The 20,144-nt window shown below is 41.6% G+C and overlaps 1 protein-coding gene across 1 annotated transcript in view; it reads left to right on the forward strand.

The window, feature by feature from the left end:
• The window catches only part of LOC122447477 (ATP-binding cassette sub-family C member 4-like), a 1,659,665-nt gene that overhangs the window by 722,967 nt on the left and 916,554 nt on the right, over positions 1-20,144 (forward strand). Inside the window, exons 20-21 of the mRNA XM_043478123.1 lie at positions 7,215-7,294; positions 14,864-15,014. Of these exons, the coding sequence (XP_043334058.1) occupies positions 7,215-7,294; positions 14,864-15,014 (231 nt within the window). The remainder of the gene's footprint in view (positions 1-7,214; positions 7,295-14,863; positions 15,015-20,144) is intronic.

Here is a 20,144-nt window from a genome sequence, read left to right on the forward strand (position 1 = left end):
GCTACTTCATAATTTAGAAGATGCCTGCATAAAATGATCTCTCTTATCCTCATGTTGTTTTATCCTGGGCATGTTATCATCTCCCTTTTAGAGATAAGGGATTTGTCTCTCAGTGGAAGTTGGGCGAGTTACCCAAGGCCTCTTGCTGCTGAGGGCCAGAGAAGGACCAGTACTTGGTGGTTTTTCCACTGATGGTTTCCTAATTCTGTTACTCCTTCTGTCTCATGACATTCATTGAGCAGCTCCCATATTGATGACCTATTCTAATAACAAAGATGAAGAAACTGTGGAGCTGCTAGACTTCTATACCTCCTGCTCCTGTCCTTAGGCTAGTCTAAGCTGACTTAGTTTGTGTCAGATGATGCAGGAAGTCGAGGCTGGCCCACCTCCCTTAATGACTCCTCCATGCACACAGGGGTCCTTTTCAGTCTGGCTACTATCTTCAGGCTCCACCAAACACCATCTCCATTGGACCAATTTTTCCCCACCCCCTTGCATGGTACTTAGAAGGTACTTAGAAGGTTTATTTTCTTTGCCCCTTTGGAGGGACTCTGCCCTTTTCTTCAATAGGCTGCTTGGATGTAGATCCCACTTCTTACCAGGACAGAGGGTCTTTTTATAGTCCTTCCCACCCCTCCACATTCCCCTGGACTCAGACCCTAGCTTCGACCCAGCTGTCTGACTCTCTGCAGGTGTGTCAAACCAATGGCCTATTATTATCAAAAGAATTAGGTCCTAGAACCATTTGTGATGCTAGCCATGGGCACATGTACAGAATTTCAGAAGATTGAAGAATTCACAAAACACATCTGTTCTTACTTACCCTCAAGGTCAGGTATGGTGTGGCCTGAAGTGGGGTCCTTTTTTGCTGGTGCCTAAGACTACTTCTGTGGTCAAGAATGGTGCTCAAAAAGACACACACTGCATAGTGGATGAACCTCAAAAACATTATGCTAGATGAAAAAAAGCTATACCCAGAGACCACATATTGTATGATCCCATTTATATATTTTGTCCTGAAAAGGGAAATTTATAGAGAAAGTAGGTTAGTGGTTGTCTGAGGCTGAGATGGGGGCATAAATATGTGTTAAAATATTGCTTAACACATTAAAAAAATGCATTAAAATGTGTTCCCTCACCCCTTTTCCCTTTCACTCCCTTCTTTTCCTTCCCTCTCTTTCCCCCAGTCTTTTTCTTGTTCTCTCCTCTCTACTTTAGCTTTTTACACAAGTAATACACTGATTTTTGGTGCTTATTGCATCACTCAGTAAAGTTATTAAAATTCATTGTACACTTGAAATGGGTGAATTTTATGAGATATAAAACGTACCTCAATAAAAATATACTTTCACATTTTATGATATACAATTACACCTATAATTTTTTTTTAAAGGCCCAGACTAGGGAACATGGGAATTCATAGCTTTTAAATTATAGTTTGTTTATAAGTCAGTGAGGCGTCCTAGGTGTGGGTTACATGTCAGAAATCTAGAGGTGACTGACTTCAGCTTAGATCGTAAGCTCAGTTTTTAAAATATGATCACTTAATAGATTTGTTTTTGAGAAGTGGTTCAGTGTGATCTTTCATGATGTTCTGTGTTGTGGACAAGATAGAAAATTGTGAATCAGAGCAGTTAGGAGAAGCCTGATTGGTTCTGGGGTACCATGGACTTCAAAAGCAGGGTACTTCCCTGCTCTCTCCTCCCTACATTCCCCTCTCCATCCTTCCTTCCCTCATTCCTTCTCCCTTTCACCCCCTTCTTCCCCTTCCCCTTCTTTTCCCCAGTCTTTCTCTTGCTTTCCCCTCCCTACTTTACCTTTTACACAAGTAATACACAGTTAGTGTAGAAGGTAAGATTATACAGAAAAAAAAATTGTACATAATACATTATAGACTTGTTTCAGACTTGTTTGGTTGTTTTCTACTTATGACCTGACAAATATACCACATTCAACTCATTGATGCACTTATTGATCCTGAGGACACATTTCCAGAGGTGAAATTTCTGGGTCAGAAGGGCTGTGGCTGTTAGAGTTGTTTGCGCATATTGCTCAGTTGTTTCCCCAAATCTACCTGTGCAATGCAGATGGGAGCCATGTGGAGTTTCATTATATACCTGTCCCAAATGTGATCTGGCCTCCAGAATTTACCATCATTGTTGGCTTTATGGTTGACTATATCTTGTGCAGGATGGGAGAGGTGGTGATGCCAGTTTACCCTGATGCCCGAGGTGTTGATGTTACTGGGCACAAGGCAGTAGATGAGACTGGCCATCGGGGTCTGGTTAAGAAGCAGTGGCCAAGATAGGACCCCGTGCCTGATGAGGGATCACTGAGGCACCAAGGAGTAGTTGCTGGACAGGAGATGATTCACTTTCTTCAAGGAGTTGATAAGCTGTCATACCGAGAGAAACTAGATTCACTTTGTGTGATATGTGGGCAGAATAAGTAGCAGGGGATGGATGTTCCAGGAAAGCAGGATTTGGTTTAATGTGAGAAAGCCCTATCTAACAGAACAGTCTGAAATGGATTGGGTTCCCCCTGTTCATGTGAATCCTCCTTTTTTCTATATCCTTGGAGATCCTCCAGCAGGAGTCATGTGTCACTGGCTGAAGAGTCATGGTATGTGTGTGAAGAGAATTCATCATCAGAATTTCACTTGGAGACTTCTGAGAAAATTTTAATAATAGTAATAAGGGCGTGAACTTTAAATCACAGCTCCGATTATCCCAGAAGAAATATTCTGCAAACACCGTGCATTCTCTTATAATGTTTCTTAGTGCAAAGAAGTAACTGCTGAACTTTCTGATCTCACATTTTCTGTAGTCAGTTCATTGATGAATAAGATTTTAGTTTTTTGATAATCTTTGACATTCTGTTCAGCTTTTGTAGTCACTGTGTTGAGAGATGGTTTTTTCGTTGTTTTTGTTTTCCTTGTATTTTACACTATTTGTCAACCTTGGGTCTCTCAGACCTTCAGACTCACACATCTGGTGAAAGTTGTAAAGTGGTTGTTGTGATATACTGTTCATCTCTGAGTAGTCTTTTCAACCTAAAAAAATTCCAATTTTGATTTCAACACTTTCTAACTCAAATCATACTTGCAGTGTTTCTGAATCCTGCTATGTTAAAAAGTTGCACTTTTCCATCAAAGAAATTACAAGCATTTAAACTATGTCTTTAACATTTTTTGACATATATTTTCCTTATTTCAATATTGTTACTTTGAGAAGTTAAAAAAATGACTGGGGTATGTATTGCCACAAGGATCTGTAAGAAAATGTGGAAATACTGCCACTTGATTTTAATGTTCCTAAAGCAGAACCCTACCTCTTGACCCTCAAAATGTGGTCTAGAAAATAGCAGAAAGGGCATCACCTGGCAGCTTGGAGGAAATACAGACTCTCTAGCTCCCCTAGAACTCCTGAATCAGAATCTGCATTTTTACTAAGAGGACCCTCCTGTATTGACTGGTAGATTTCTCCAGGTGATGTAGTGTTGCAAAACTGGGGGTCAAAGTCACCATCTCACCTTGGCGGTTGGGCAGTTGTTAAAGCCCCTGGCATCATGACTGGGTTCTTTCACTTGCATGAGCCCTTTTAATCCTGAAAACCATCCTCTAAAGCAGTCATTCTTAGAGGCTCAGAAAAGTTGTCACCCAGTCTGCCTAAGCTATCACTAAAAGACAGTTTCTGGTGTCTGTATTTCCTAAATCTGAGACAAGCAAGTTGAGGCTCAGCCTGTGATGGCTTGGCCAATGGTGAAAGCCTACAGCAGCTCCAGATCCTGGCATGGGTACACCATGTACTTCTGGTGAGCAGGTGCCTTGTAGAGGACAGCAGAGCCATCTCATCCAAGCAACAGAAACTCAGCCCTCAGTTTCTTTTCATTCACGGTCCATTTGTGGCTTGACCTGAAGGACTTGGGAGGAAGTCACCTGTGACCAAGGTCAGGAAGAGCAGGTAGAGGTCCCATGTCTCACCTGAAGGCTGGCTCCCTGAAGCCTCAATTACAAATGAAGTTCAGGGGCCTAGATAATATATTTCTCAAGAGTTGCTACACCGAAATAGGCTATGCATTTGTGTATGTGTGTTTTGCTTCTATTTCCTTAAATTTAATCATTAAATAGACCATTGTGGACTGGGGCGGGGGGGAAAGCACAACCTAAGCTTTGAGAATTATGTTTTATTCAGTGGAAAAAGCTGAGGACTTAAGCCTGGGACACACCATCTCAGATAACTCTGAGAGGCTTCCCCAACGAGGCAAGGTGGGGAAGCAAGATATACAGTAGTTTTTGCAACAAAGACCAGGTAGTTGGACCATCAAAAGATTAGTGTTAATAAACTAAGAGATGATCCCTCAAGTTTAGCACTTTTTCTGTGTATGAGAAAATGCAAGAGTGTGGGCTCACAGAAATCATCCCTTTGTTGTGCACCTCAGCTACTGGGTTTCCCTGGTGGCTCAGATAGTAAAGAGTCTGTCTGCACTGTGGGAGACCCAGGTTCGATCTTGGGTCAGGAAGATACCCTGGAGGAGGGCATGGCAACCCACTCCAGTATTCTTGCCTGGAAAATCCCATGGACGGAGGAGCCTGGCAGGCTACAGTTCATGGGGTCACAAGAAGTCAGACACAACTAAGTGAATTCACTCAGCTATCTGGGGCCAGTGTCCTGTGTTTCTTCATCCTAAGTTTCCTCAGTTCAGTTCAGTCGCTCAGTTGTGTCTGACTCTTTGTGACACCATGGACTGCAGCACGCCAGGCCTCCCTGTCCATCATCAATTCCCGGAGTTTACTAAATCTCATGTCCATTGAGTCAGTGATGCCATCCAACCATCTCATCCTGTCATCCCCTTCTCCTCCCATCTTCAATCCTTCCCAGCATTATGGTCTTTTCAAATGAGTCAGTTCTTTGCATCAGGTGCCAAAGTATTGGGGTTTCAGCTTCAACATCAGTCCTTCCAATGAACACCCAGGACTGATCTCCTTTAGGATGGACTGGTTGGATCTCCTTGCAGCCCAAGGGACTCTCAAGAGTCTTCTCCAACACCACACTTCAAAAGCATCAATTTTTTGGCACTCAGCTTTCTTCACAGTCCAACTCTCACATCCATACATGACTTCTGGAAAAACCATAGCCTTGACTAGATGGACCTTGCCGGCAAAGTAATGCCTCTGCTTTTTAATATGCTGTCTAGGTTGGTCGTAACTTTTCTTCCAAAGAGTGTCTTTTAATTTCATGGCTGCAGTCACCATCTGGAATGATTTTGGAGCCCCCCCAAAATAAAGTCTGTCACTGTTTCCACTGTTTCCCCATTTATTTGCCATGAAGTGATGGGACCAGATGCCATGATCTTAGTTTTCTGAATGTTGAGCTTTAAACCAACTTTTTCACTCTCTTCTTTCACTTTCATCAAGAGGCTTTTTAATTCTTCTTCACTTTCTGCCATCAGTGTGGTGTCATCTATATATCTGAGGTTATTGATATTTCTCCTGGAAATCTTGATTCCAGCTTGTGCTTCATCTAGCCTAGTGTTTCTCATGATGTACTCTGCATATAAGTTAAATAAGATTCCTCAGGGTGCACCACTGGAGGGTGACTGCAGTGGCTGATGCTTATAACATCCTTTGTTTACTGATATGACAGGTAACGTCTTTAGTACACACCAGGTATTTATTGGAAATTAGTTCTCAAGAGAACATTCAAATCCCCTTGACATATAATTTTATTTAAATGTACCATACATGAGCCCTATTTGTGTCTACAAAATAGCAATAATCAGAGTGTCCTTCAATGTTTTCAAGAGTAATGGTCGGAGAAAGAAATGGGCCTTAGAAACGTTTAAGTTTTAGGAAACATAATAACTGAAATAAAATCGCCTAAAAATAGCTAAGTCATCGATTTGCCACTCTACTTTGAATTTTGCACAATATCCTAAAGAATACTCTCAGTTTTTATAACCTTACCTTTAAGGGTTATTAGAAAAATAAAATATATTGGTTATAATATCAATATGAAATAATCAAAGTTCCTAGAAATTATCCAATTGGAAAAAGAATAATTTGCTTTTGTCATAGCAATGGTACACTGAGTTTTATTTTAATTTCTCAAATGACATATAAGATCACTCCAGACATTAAGTTACTCCAGACATTATTACATATAAGTTTATAATAATTGCAATGCTCCAACTTACTGGTAAATACAAGAGTAAGTTCATAGAAAAAAAAAAATAGTTCTCATTTTCCAAACCTGCAGCCTTCAGGATACAGTGTTTTTGTGGATTCTGAGAAGGGAAATAAAATCGATGGTGATAAGTGACTTTGACTCATTAAGTAATATTTCTGTTTTCCTGTCTACATCTTTTTAGTCTTTTTGGATGCTTATGCTCAAGTCTGTTTGTCAGACATGCTGCACCTCTGAAAATAACAACTTAACTACTCCACTGGTAAACTCACAACTTGGAAATGGCAATAATCAGCAGTTTTCTAAACTATGAGGTGCTGTGTACCATCTTGAGGGAAAAAAATCACACAGAGGTTATAATTATGTTTATTTAAAAAAGTGTGATGGCTTAGTTGGTAAAGAATCCACCTGCAATGCAGGAGACCCAGGTTTGATTCCTGGGTTGGGAAGATACACTGGAGAAGGGAAAGGCTACCTACTCCAGTATTCTGGCCTGGAGAATTCCATGGAATGTATAGTCCATGGGATCTCAAAGAGTCAGACATGAGTGACTTTCACTTTCACTTTCAAAAAAGTATTACTTAGCAAAATTAATTTTGATAACTAAAGCAAAATTAGTGTAACAATTAAGGTTAACTGAAGTATTTTGCAACTGTTTATTTACCAACTTAGCACTTGGAATGAGTCTTAGATGGGATGGATCTAAAAAGAGGAAGCATTCTGAAACTCACTAACCCTTCCCAGTACTGACACAAGATTCCCCTCATTTGTTTAAAAATCAGGGCTCAATTTCAGCTCCCTACTCACTGTCATTTTTTGTTTCTCTATAGATATCATTGTATTTTCTCTCTCTCTTTTTTAAACTACTGACATTGGCTTATTTCATATGAATCAATGTAAAAATAATCAAAGTTCCTAGAAATCAAATACCTATATGTTAAAAAATATTGTTTTGATATGTTCATGAATTGTTTCTCTTAAAGGGCCTATTTGGGGAAATGAGTAATTTCTCATGTCCTGTTCATGCAGGGAGAGTTTTAAATCGTTTCTCCAAAGACATTGGGCATGTGGATGACTCGCTGCCCCAGATATTTCAAGACTTCATCCAGGTAAGGTGACAGTCTTGTCAGCATTCTCAAAGGGATAAACAGTGTTTGTTTTTCACTGCTTTTTCACAGGGGATGAGGGTGGGTATTTTAACCTGGCGATGTGTTCTGTTATCTTAAGTAAAAGGCCGTGTTTATAAGAGAAAGGTATGGCTGTGGTTGGGAGGCTGAGTTAACATGAGTAATACCTGGTGCAGCCTCTGGTGGTTCAGTCAGTGAAGAATCTGCCTACAATGCAGAAGATCTAGGTTGGATGCCTGGGTCAAGAAGATTCCCGGGAGAAGGAAATGGCAACCTACTCCAGTATTCTTGCCTGGGAAATCCTATGGACAGAGGACAGAGGAGCCTGACAGGCAACAGTCCTTGGGGTTGCACAGAGTCAGATATGACCTAGCAACTAAACCACCACCACAGTATCTGGTACAGGAGTGACTACACACACATCAAGGATGGTTCAAAGCAGTGACATGCTTAAGTGGTTCTTCCTCTGCCTTCCAGGTGTCTGGCATGGATTCCATTTACTAAGCACATTTTGTAATACAGAAACAATCATCTCACATGGAAAGTTAGCTTAGATTAAACTATGTGTTATATGACCACAAAGAACAAATATTTACTGAATGATTTTTTTGTTTAATTTTTTTTTTGTTCTTATTTATCTGTTTTGTTTTTTGGACAGAGCCAGGTGTGGTTACTTACAAAGAAAAGATTAGTAATAATAAGGTGAAAATAATAGTTGAATAAGGACAATAAGAGAGCAGCTATGCAGGGCTTCCCTGGTGGCTCAGAGGGTAAAACGTCTGCCCGCAATGCGGGAGACCCGGGTTCAACCCCTGAGTTGGGAAGATCCCCTGGAGAAGGAAATGGCAACTCACTCCAGTATCCTTGTCTGGAAAATTCCGTGGATGGAGGAGCCTGGTAGGCTACAGTCCATGGGGTCGCAATAGAGTCGGACATGACTGGGCGACTTCACTTTCACTTTCGTGGAAGATGCAAAGCCTTTAAGCCAGTAATTTGAGTGCAGGATCAAAGTCATCTCAGAAAATGCCTTTTTTGTTTTTGTAGGCAGTTATTCTTCTCATGTGTTGATTGCTCTGTCTTACAGTGTCTTTAGGAAAAAAGAAATAATCACAAAAATGTCTTGTATCCAGCCTTTATTTTATCTGTGAACTTGAGGTTCTAAAGAATGATGTAGCATCACCTCAGCTCTCATCTCTTCATTCAATATCATCACTCATGTTGGCTATTTTTCTGTTGTTTAATTCTGTCTGCTTTTCAGTTATACAGGTTGTGGGGACTTTCTTCATTTACAAGTGTTCATTTTGGGGATGAAATGCTTTTATCAAAAAGCTGCACACAGAAATGCAGCAGTGACTATCTGACTGCAGACAGCATCCACTGTTACCAATGAGAAGTAAGCTGAGATTTGGAGGCAGAGGACTTTTACTGCAAAGATATCTGATTTTTCTGTTTTTCTGCAAACTTATTTATAAGTGTGTCCTGCTGAGCTTAGCTATGTAATTTATCTCTAGAAGCCGTCTTTCCATAAAAACAGTGTCATATTTTGACAGTGATTGTTAATTACTTTGAAAAGATTTTGTGAAAGGTTCTGTTTCTTTGCTACTACAAGCCAGGCCAAGGTTGGGTTTCCAAAGATGGCTGGCTTGCTATGTGCTTAGCACATGTTTAGTTAACCCTCATAATCAGAATCTGTCACATATTTTTTCTTAATGTAAAGAGAGCCAGAGAAAAATGCTACCTAATTTCAGTATAAAGCATTCTTAGCAATGTGAGTAGAGAAAATTCTAGTCTCACTGATCCAACCCCAGATCTGCCACTTATAGTTCAATTATCTTGAGGTCTGGGACTTCCAGGTGGAGGTGTCCTGCAAATAACTGGAAGTGTTAGAGTCTGGTGTTTGACAGAGACCTGTGTATTCTTTTGGGCTTCCCTGGTGGCTCAGCTGGTAAAGAATCCGCCCGCAATGCGGGAGACCTGGAGTTGATGCCAGGGTTAGGAAGATCCCCTGGAGAAGGGAAGGGCTTCTGCCCACTCGAGTATTCTGGCCTGAAGAACTCCAAGGACTGTATAGTCCATGGGGTCGCAAAGAGTCATACACGACTGAGTAACTGAACTGAACTGACACAGTGAAAAGCTTAAATACCTATTTCACTTCATGCTTAATGTAAGCATGAGAGCAAGTAAGAGAGAACTCATATAAGAATGGGGTGAGCAAAAAGTATGGATGGCATGTTTATTTATATAAAATAAGAATGCATTTTTACTGATACTTATAGAAAACATGTTCTTTGGCACAAGTTTCACAGGGACTAGCAGGAACAGAATCTGTTGGAATTAAGCTTAAAGTAACATACAGGGATTATAGTAACATTAGGAATTCCTACAGGACTGTAAGCAATTTGGAAGTTAAATGCTGAGAAGGTAAACAGAACCTTGTATTTCAAACTGTGCTTTTGAAAGAAGTATGCTAAAATCTGCCATATTAGAATACAGTATTAATTCTACAGGTAGAGACTTTCTGGTGAAATTTTCATTATTTTCCCATTATCCAAATACAGATGTTAATTGTTTAATCTACTCATCCTCATTCTGTGTCCTTGGGGTTTACATATTTATTAAAAGTAGTTTTTTCCCCCAACTCATTTTGCTTTCTGGGCTTAGAACTCATGTTTCTTATGAAAGTTCCTTTTTTCTTATTTAAAGAATGATTCATAAATTGAAACATATTAGTGTATCCTATTTGTTGTTGTTCAGTCACTCAGTAGTGTCCAACTCTTTGTGACCCCATGGACTGTAGTATGTCAGGCTTCCCTGTCCTTCACTATCTCCTGGCATTTGCTCAGACTCATGTCCATTGAGTCAGTGATGCCATCCAGCCATCTCATCCTCTGTTGCCCCCTTCTCCTCCTGCCTTCAATCTTTCCCAGCATCAGGGTCTTTTCCAATGAGTCAGCTCTTCACATCAGGTGGCGTGTTGGAGCTTCAGCTTCAGCATCAGTCCTTCCAATGAATATTCAGGGTTGACTTTAGAACTGACTGGTTGACCTTCTTGCTATCCAAGGGACACCTGTCTTTTCCAGCACCACAGTTTGAAAGCATCAGTTCTTCGATGCTCAGCCTTCTTTATGGTTCAACTCTCACATCCATGCTTGACTACTGGAAAAGCCATAGCTTTGACTATATGGACCTTTGTTGGCAGAATGATGTCTCTGCTTTTTAATACACTATCTAGGTTTGTTGTAGCTTTCTTCCAAGAAGTAAGTCTTTTAATTTCATGGCTGCAGTTACTGTCCTCAGTGATTTTGAAGCCCAAGAAAATAAAATCTTCCACTATTTCCAGTTTTTCCCCATCTATTTGCCATGAAGTGATGGGACCGGATGCTATGATCTTAGTTTTCTGAATGTTGAGTTTCAAGCCAACTTTTTCACTCTCCTCTTTCACTCTCATCAAGAAGCACTTTAGTTCTTCTTCCCTTTCTGCCGTAAGGGTGGTGTCATCTGCATATCTGAGGTTGTTGATATTTCCCCCAGCAACCCTGATTCCAGCTTGTGCTTCATCCAGGCCAGCTTTTCACCTGATGTACTCTGCATATAAGTTAAACAAGCAGGGTGACATTATACAGCCTTGACGTACTCCTTTTTCAATTTGGAATCAGTCTGTTTTTCCATGTCTGGTTCTGATTGTTGCATCTTGACCTGCATACAGATTTCTCAGGAAGCAGTTAAGGTGGTCTGGTATTCCCATCTCTTTAAGAATAAGAATTTTCCATGGTTTATTGTGATCCAGACAATCAAAGGCTTTAGTCAATGAAGCAGAAATAGGTATTTTTCTGGAATTCTCTTGCTTTTTTCTATAATCTGATGGATGCTGGCAATTTGATCTCTGCTTTCTTTGGATAGAATTCCCAAATGGTATACTTCAACTGTGTTATAAGCATATTAACATAATGATTCCCCTTATATCTTGGGGCATCATGACTTGGGTGACTTGCTTCTGGCTTAACATGTTTCTTGCTATAGACACATCATTACCTCTGCTATAATGGGACAGGGGTCAAGAGCACTGGCCATGGTGATGTGGGCCTGAAATACAGTGAGATGTGGGGCAGGGGGGATTGTGTGTGTAGCTTGGATTAGGCTCCTTGGAATTCCTGGGAGTGTTGAAGGAGGAAATGAGATTCGCTTCAAGGAAAGAATGTTTGTTGTACACCATAAACTTTTGTTGCTCCTTAAGATTGTTGACTTTTTGCTTAGATACTGGTTTTGTCTTATAACTTCTGTAAAGAGTTTGAGACAGGTGGCAATGAAAGGTTCACAGATGTATATACATAGATACATATAAATGTAAACCCATACATTGTGTGTTTGTATATATATTTGTATGACTTTATATCCAGAGCACTATGAAGTTGGCTATAGGATAACCTACAGGTAGAAATAAAACTCTTAGAAGAAAGCCTGTTTGCATTCCTTCAGAATTTAGGGGCATGAAATCTGAAGGACCTAATCTAACTTGGGAGCTTCTGAGAGCAGAAGTTACCAATTTTTTATGGGCACTCAAGGAAAAAAAGTTTGGCACAGCTCCTGTGGTCCTTCTTTTTGACCTTACCTCTGCTTCCCAGATAATCTGCCAGGCTGGGTTAGTCTTAAAAGGCCCTCACCTGGGGAGAATCAGATTATTAAAACTGGTGAATATTGTCCAAATGATGTGAGTCTGCTAAAAAACTGTAATTTAATTTTTTTCCTCATTGACATTTTCAAGTCATTAGTCACAACTAGTGATGGCAAGTTGAGTGACTTAAGACCAGAACATAGAAGGAGCTAGAAGGACCCCTCCCCATGAAGGGTGTAATAGGGTGGGATGCATAGTTAATCTGGTGGCTGTAAGAAATTGTTTTCTGTAGGTATAATATGAGAGGTTAGCCCCATTTTTCTTCACTTATGATGGGAATTTATTTCTTCAGAATTGCATCCTCTTCACTCTGAGTTTTATATTGTTACCATGACAGAGATGGGAAGAAACAGGAAAAGCATATGGGTCTCCGTCCAGATAATACACTTTGATTCACAAGGGCTCCTGGCCACAGAGTCACAGTTCTGGATGTTTCCTCCTCCTCCCAGGTGCCTCCTGCCTGCAGCTGTGACTCTGAGATTCCCTGAGTACAAACTGCTCCTGTCTTTCTCCAGGATAAGCAATACCTTCCTGGGAAACTTTAAGACAACTGATTACCTTCCCAACTTCATGTTTCTTGTCTGTAAAAGGAAATAGCAATTCTTGCTTTTCTCATTCACAAAATGGTTGTGAAGATCTTCAGAGAAAACTGATGTGCAAGAGCTGTGAAATGATAACCAGAGTCTCTATGATACAGGCATTACCCTGCTAACCCACCCCTCAGAGATGCACTGGGGCTAGCTGCCCTGGACTGACCAAGCATGGGGTGCAGGTGCTGGTACTGAAGGACACAGAACAACTAGTGTTATCTCAGACAAGCATCTCAACCTTCCCAGTCCAGTTCCCTTTTGGTCAAAATTTCCATCAACTGTGCTTATACTCTGCAGATTATTCATGCCATTTGTTCTGTTTGTTAAACCAGCCTGTGAAATTCCATCTTCTGTCGCTTCTTTGAGTCCTCAAAAAAGAGTTCACATGTTCTCTATAGTTCCACTGCACTCTGTGGCTTGGGTAGATCATCATGGATTTGTATCTATCTGAGATGATAAACTTCAGAGGCCTTGGCCCAGACCACGTGAATCTGCACGTCTCTACCACCTCAACCCACTTTCTTTTTTTTTTTTTTCCTCCATTTATTTTTATTAGTTGGGGCTAATTACTTTACAATATTGTAGTGGTTTTTGTCATACACTGACATGAATCATCCATGGATTTACATGTATTCCCCATCCCGATGTCCCCTCCCACCTCCCTCTCCACCTGATTCCTCTGGGTCTTCCCAGTGCACCAGGCCCGAGCACTTGTATCATGCATCCAGCCTGGGCTGGTGATCTGTTTCACCCTAGATAATATACAGGTTTTGATGCTGTTCACTCAAAACATCCCACCCTCACCTTCTCCCTCAGAGTCCAAAATTCTGTTCTGTACATCTGTGTCTCTTTTTCTGTTTTGCATATAGGGTTATTGTTACCATCTTTCTAAATTCCATATATATGCATTAGTATACTGTATTGGTGTTTATCTTTCTGGCTTACTTCACTCTGTATAATGGGTTCCAGTTTCATCCATCTCATTAGAACTGATTCAAATGAATTCTTTTTAATGGCTGAGTAATATTCCATGGTGTATATGTACCACAGCTTCCTTATCCATTCGTCTGCTGATGGGCATCTAGGTTGCTTCCATGTCCTGGCTATTATAAACAGTGCTGCGATGAATATTGCTCACCCCACTTTCATAGCAGGCAGATGATGTGTTGACTGCATCCCTGTTGCCTGAAGCTATATACCATGATGATCATACTTCCCTGATAAAGATAGATACCTAAATTAGCATCATTCAGTGACTTCAATTTCTATTCTACTTGTTGTGTTTTTGGAACAAGATCATTTTCCAAAATGAAATCACCTCATGGAAAGAGGAATGGAATGAGGTGATTAAGTGAGTGTTCATGGAACTCTTAGCACAGTGCCTTGCATATAGTAAATACCTGGTTGATGGCATCTGCTGTTGTTATAATCATTAGTCTTTGAAATGGACATTTTATGTCCTTAGCATAATGATAGAAAATTGGCTATATGTTGGGGGCAAGTTTAAATGAGCCAAAGTTAAATGGCTCATAGCTGGGCTCTTTAGCTCCATGACTTATGCTTTGCAGTCTCCATCAAGTTGCTTTTTCTCTCCTTGTGCCTCATGGGTGTCCATCTGTAAAATAATACTATTACTCAGCATGGCTAACGTGAGGAGTAGTGAATTAGTAGTACTGGTGAAGTTTTAAATGTTTGCCCCTATATGCAGCTGGTGCTCAGTAAATGTTTACTATGCAGAGAAAACAAAGAAAGAGGGATTCTCACTTTCAAAGGTCATTTTAATTTTTGCCTACATTTCTAGACACTGAATTTGTAATTAACCACTTCTGTATCCCTACATGTATAGCTGCAGTACCTGGATTCCTCACCTGTGAAACCTGCTCGCTCATTTCTTCACTAACACCTACTGACTCCTGATAGTTTGGGATGCAACTCCTACTCTGAGCCTCAAATATTCTCATCTGTTAAAAGTAGTAATGCCTTAAAAAAAAAAAAAAAGTAATAATGCCTGCCTCATAGGGCTACTGAGTATATCAAAAGAACTAATACCCAGAAAGGTCTTATCAGTGTGTTTGACAGATGATAATATATACACAAAAAACACTAGGGCACACAATAAATATCATGAGGACTACCTATAATTTTATTTATTTGGATGGAAAAATATTCTTTACCATTTCATCCATCTTTTGAGGAAAGGAGTTTAATCCTAACAGAAGAACCCATTAAAGTTTATCTTTGAAAAGTATCCTTGATAAGGAGTCCTCCATATTATTTTCGCTATTTCAGACATTTCTTCTTGTGATTGGTGTGGCGATCGTGATGGTGGTGGTGATTCCTTGGATTGCGATACCCGTGATTCTCCTTGGCATCATTTTCTATGTTCTTCGGCGATATTTCTTAGAGACGTCACGAGATGTGAAACGCCTGGAATGTACAAATGAGTACTGGGGCTCTCAGGTTGGGATGGCAGTGCAGGCTGGCTTCAATTTATGTTGTAATTAACCTTACCCCTGAAATCCCTACAGACTCTGTCTTCTGGCATTTCTAGCCAAGATAATATGAGTCAGCGTGGCCCTTAAGGCATGTGGAGCTGGTGGTGTGTCAGCTGTAGCTTTGCATTTTAGCAGAAGGAGGATGAATTGAGCCCCATGAGGACAGGGACCATTCTGTCTTGTTTATGACACACTTCCTAACAGAGCAGCTTCTCAATAAATATTTCCTAAAAGATAAAATACTTCATTACGTTGGAACTCATGTATCGCTCAGTTGTGTTCAACTCTTTGCAACCCCATGGACTATACAGTCCACGGAATTCTCCAGGCCAGATACTGGAGTGGGTAGCCTTTCCCTTCTCCAGTGGATCTTCCCAACCCAGGAATCGAAGTGGGGTCTTCTGCACTTCAGGTTGATTCTTTACCAGCTGAGCTACCAGGGAAACCCAGAAGGAAATTGGGGATTTTTCTTCCTCTGAAATTATCAGAAATGATAAGGGAAAGAAAAGACTAGGAAAATGAAGGTGGTATCAGGAAATATATGTCAGAAGTGATATATTTGAAAAGTACATCCTTTCGCATGTCCAAAGATGGCAATTAAATTGCAGTTATTAAATGCTTCGAAAAGATAAGCTCTCTTATCTTCAGGTTTGCTCTTTGTCAATTTGGGGTAATGCCATACTGTTTGTGGTCCTGCCTCCCCAAGGCTGTTCATATATTAATAACTGAAAATAATTCCCTTAGGAGGAAACAGGAGAGGGAACCATTCAGTAAGCATTTAGTCTGTTATTCCACTCAACTTCCTAGTTTTACAATAATGGAAAACACATTTTATGATTAATTATTCTATTCTGCACATAATCAGGGAGAATGAAATAAAGCAGAGCTTATCTTACTGTTAATGCACTAACATTTCATCAATATTAAAACAAAAAATCATAAGAAAAGTAGAATTGTTATATATTTTTTAAAAGGTATAACAAAAATAGCCAAAAAGCAAGGAAGGAAGATGTTTGTATCAGAAACCACAGCCATGGATAGTTACTACAAACCAAAACCAACTTGATTTCTAGAAATCAAGTCAAGAAGTGAAGCATATTGATCCCATGGTTCTTCATATCTACAAAGTTGAAAAAAATCTAAGTTCATCAAGACAAGGGAAGATTTTTTATTGTTGTAGTTGCATGTTTTTAATAATAAAGAGTCCTTAAGAGGCATTTATCCCAAGTGTTTGGATAAAGGATAGAGGGTGGCACTTTTATAAAAGCTGTAGAAAAAGTTCTCACTCCTCAAGAGAACCAGCCGACTTCCCATGAGGTCTGGTCTTGTGACGTTGGGTGGAAGGAGAGCAGTAGAGTCCAGGTGTGTGTGACATTCTGCTGATGTGACTTGGTAAGATGGTGGGACCTGGGGAAGTAGAAGAGGAAGTGATGAGCTACATTCAGTCTTCTGTGTAGACAAAGCCTTAGAAGTTTTATAATTTGAGATCCTTCATGAAATGGAGAGATTCAACAGTCTTGTAAAGCAGGTCTCTGATACATTCAGAGAGAGGTTGTTCCAAAAGGAACTCTTGACAGAGATCTCTGCCTGGGGCAAGAGTCACTTCCCATCCATAGGGCTGTGGGGAGAAGGGCACTGCCTGAGACTTTTTTTCAAGAAGTAGTACAGGATTTTCTCAGTATTGATCTGGAGAGTCTGAAAACTTTGGCCCCATCCCTGTGGAATATTGGGATTTTTTTCCACCCTGAGGCTGCAACAATGTGAGACAGTATTAGTCACAGAGAAGTACATAAAGCCAGGGTGGTGTTTGGTTGCCCCTTTCTAGCCAGTTGGCGGAGTGAGAATGATGAAGTCATATCCAAATTTTGTCTAAAAGGGGCCTACGATCAAGTAGCAATATCTGTCATGGGCATTGATAAGAAAGGGTTAGCATGTGTGCTACATGTATTCAGACCATGAATCCTCACATCTACTGTTTTAAGGGGTTCTCATGGCAGATTCCTAGGGGCTTTGTTCGACCTATGGTGCTTAATAAGATGCACAGTAATGGTGAAGGCTGTTGGATATCAGTTGAGTAAGATTTGGGGATTTTCTGAACACAAATAACAAAGTCTGGATATAAATGTATGTAGTCATACAAGGACATCCTTAACCATGATTTTTCTCCCTCTGAGACATTTTGGCTGTGATTAAAAGCCCAGCCTTGGGAATAAGACAGAGTTGAGTCTGCTCTACCACTTTGGTGGGTTATTATACTTAATCTTGGGCAGTGAGTGCTCTTAATCCCTCAGTCTGTGGGGTTCTCATGAGCATTTCTTGAGTTGATGCTTGTAAAGTGCTTGCTGGCCACCACCAAAGGCACCAGAACCTCGTACATGAGGGAATTAAGAACACAGTAACAACTAGCAGGTCTCACGTAGGGCATCAGTGATAACCTGCAGCTGACAGTCCACAGTCTTGCATGTGGTTCCCTGCCCTCCCCCTGCCAGGGAAGATTTGCAGACCTTGTGTGTGTGTCCCCAAGTGCCATCAGGAATGTGGAGGACACAGCTGTCAATCATGTCAACTGTAGCGGTACATGTGTCTGTGACTGCTGACTGACGTCATGGTTGTTACACAGTCTGTTTCAGGACAGGGAGCTCAGTCTTTGTGGGAAAAGAATGTTACACTAGGCAAGGTAGCACCAGAGCCTTGACATCCTCTCTCCCCTGTACTAGTTAATTTTCTTTGTAGACCCTCCAGTTCACTCATCCTGGCATCCTGCTCAGTCCTAGTGGGGTTTGAGAGAAACAGGATGGCTTTTCATAGGTTCAGATTTCCCTAGCCTGCTGTAACTCTTGGACATGAGGTGAGGTAGGTGATGGGATGTTTGGGTTCCCTGGTGTTCAAGGCTGAGATGACACCTGTTTCTAAAATCGACCCTGCCCTCCATCCCTGCTGGAGAGAATCACCTGCAGTTTTGATCTCCTGATGAGGGAATCAGATGAGGGAGGCCACGCTGAAGAGTTCATTCCAGGATCTCCCTGGGGGAACAGTTAGGTCTGCTTCCTCCTCAGAAGCCTTGTCTATGATGAATAGTGTTGATGTCACAACATTTGGTCTGGAAATGAAAGTCTGGTTTTAGTGAGTTCTATACACTCTCTGGATCTTGACTCTTGGCATTCTCCTGACAGGGTGATCGGCCCCAGAATTCACCTGCATCATCCCTGTGAGCACCTGGTGTCCAGGCTGATGACTTCTGGGGGTGGATTGGGACACCTGCTGGGTGCAGAAAGGCCTGAACAGAGCTCCCAGCCTCTCTTATTTGGAGCAGGAACTCAGTCTGTGTTCATGATGCTGTCTTAAAAGTGCAAAATTAAAGGACGTGAAGTGAAGTGAAAGTTGCTCAGTTGTGTCCAACTCTTTGCCACCCCATGGACTATACAGTCCATGGAATTCTCCAGGCCAGAATACTGGAGTGTGTAGCTGTTCCCATCTCCAGGGGATCTTCCCAACCCAGAGATCAAACCCAGGTCTCCCACAGTGCAGGTGGATTCTTTACCAGCTGAGCCAAGAGGGAAGCTGCAAAATTAAATTAAAGGAAACTAAAATAAATAAAAGCTTAAAAGTTACTCAACGTAACGAACAGAGAGAATAGTGTGGATGTTGAAGTAAGACCACAGACAGGTACCTGGATGGTCAGAAGCACCAGCAAGTCACTGTAGGCTCTTTGTGTTAATTACATGTGGGGGGAATGTTAGATCATGTCCCAGTTCACAGAAGACTTTTTTCCTTAAAGCAGTTTCACAGGTGAAGGCCCCTCACACTTAGGATTCTTGGTCAGATTCCATCTGGAAAGAGCTCCAGGGCTGAGGGGATGGTCAGCTGGCCCCCAGCCCAGGCTGTCCTCCTCCAGCCCAGGGCTTCCCACCCCGTCTGAGCCCCAGTGTCTCACAGGGGAAGCCTGCTCCTTCCTTCCTTGTAGAACCAGGGAAGCTAAGCACAAGAGGAGGTTCTGTGTCTTTGCCCATTTGTACCCCTGCCCCTCTGCCACACACACCTGCAGTGCCCAGGTGTACATTGGTATTGGCTGAACTGTCACCCAGACAGGCATTCACATACTGTGCTAAGGAGTCAGACCCTGGAAATAGTTTGGAGTTCTCCCCTTCGATTCTTTTTCATCGTCGTTTCATATAACCTCTGTTGCGTCCTGCAAGATAAGTGACCTTAACTTCCCCTAAACACCCAGGTATTACTAACAGGTCTTCTCTGGAGATGCACAAGTAACAAGATGATATCAGCATTTCCTGTTGATAAAGCACAGTTGTCACTCCTGACAGATGGAGGTAACAGACTGAAAATCTATACCTGAGAACAACTTATAGATTTTTTCATGGTTCACAGTGGGCCATGAAAACCGTAAGGGGTCCTCCCTGCCAAGCAGCCTGCAGCCCACCTGGTCCCTGATGGGCAGGGGCCTGACCCCGGTGCTCGTGGGCAGTGTGCTCTTAGAGAAGATGGCAGGAAGCGAGTGGCCAGTCATGTGACACCAGACCCCAAACCCACTGTCAGATTCTAAAAGGGTGATGTGAGTGTCACATGCCAGAGTGACTCCTAAATGCCTCAAATATTCATCAGGTTCCCAGAGCAGAAGTCAAGACTGTTCAAAGACCCCTTGGCTGTACCAGTCCTGTGGGCACAAGGGCGGTGCAGAACCAGGTGCTCTGTGACCTGCACAGAGGCTCCTGGCGCAGGTGCGGGGAGAGTCCCCGGATGGGGAGACGGCAGACTGTCCGCTCCCTTACTCGTCTCCCCCTGTCCTGGGTCTGGCTCTGGTCCAGGGTGGGGGATATACCGATTCTATCCCGGCTCTTGGGTCACTTCTCAGGAGGAGACAGCACACAGGTAGCTCATCAAAATTCAGTGTGGTGAGGACACTCAGAGAGTTAGATTTTAATTAGTGAAAAAAAAATAATAATTACTCAGGCATGAAAAAGAATGAAATACTGCCATTTGCAACAACACGAAAGGACCTAGAGAATATCCACTTATATGTGGAATCTAAAAAATAGTTCAAGTGAATCTGTATGCAAAAC

This window comes from Cervus canadensis, chromosome 9, assembly GCF_019320065.1.
Source record: "Cervus canadensis isolate Bull #8, Minnesota chromosome 9, ASM1932006v1, whole genome shotgun sequence".
Taxonomy (NCBI): domain Eukaryota; kingdom Metazoa; phylum Chordata; class Mammalia; order Artiodactyla; family Cervidae; genus Cervus; species Cervus canadensis.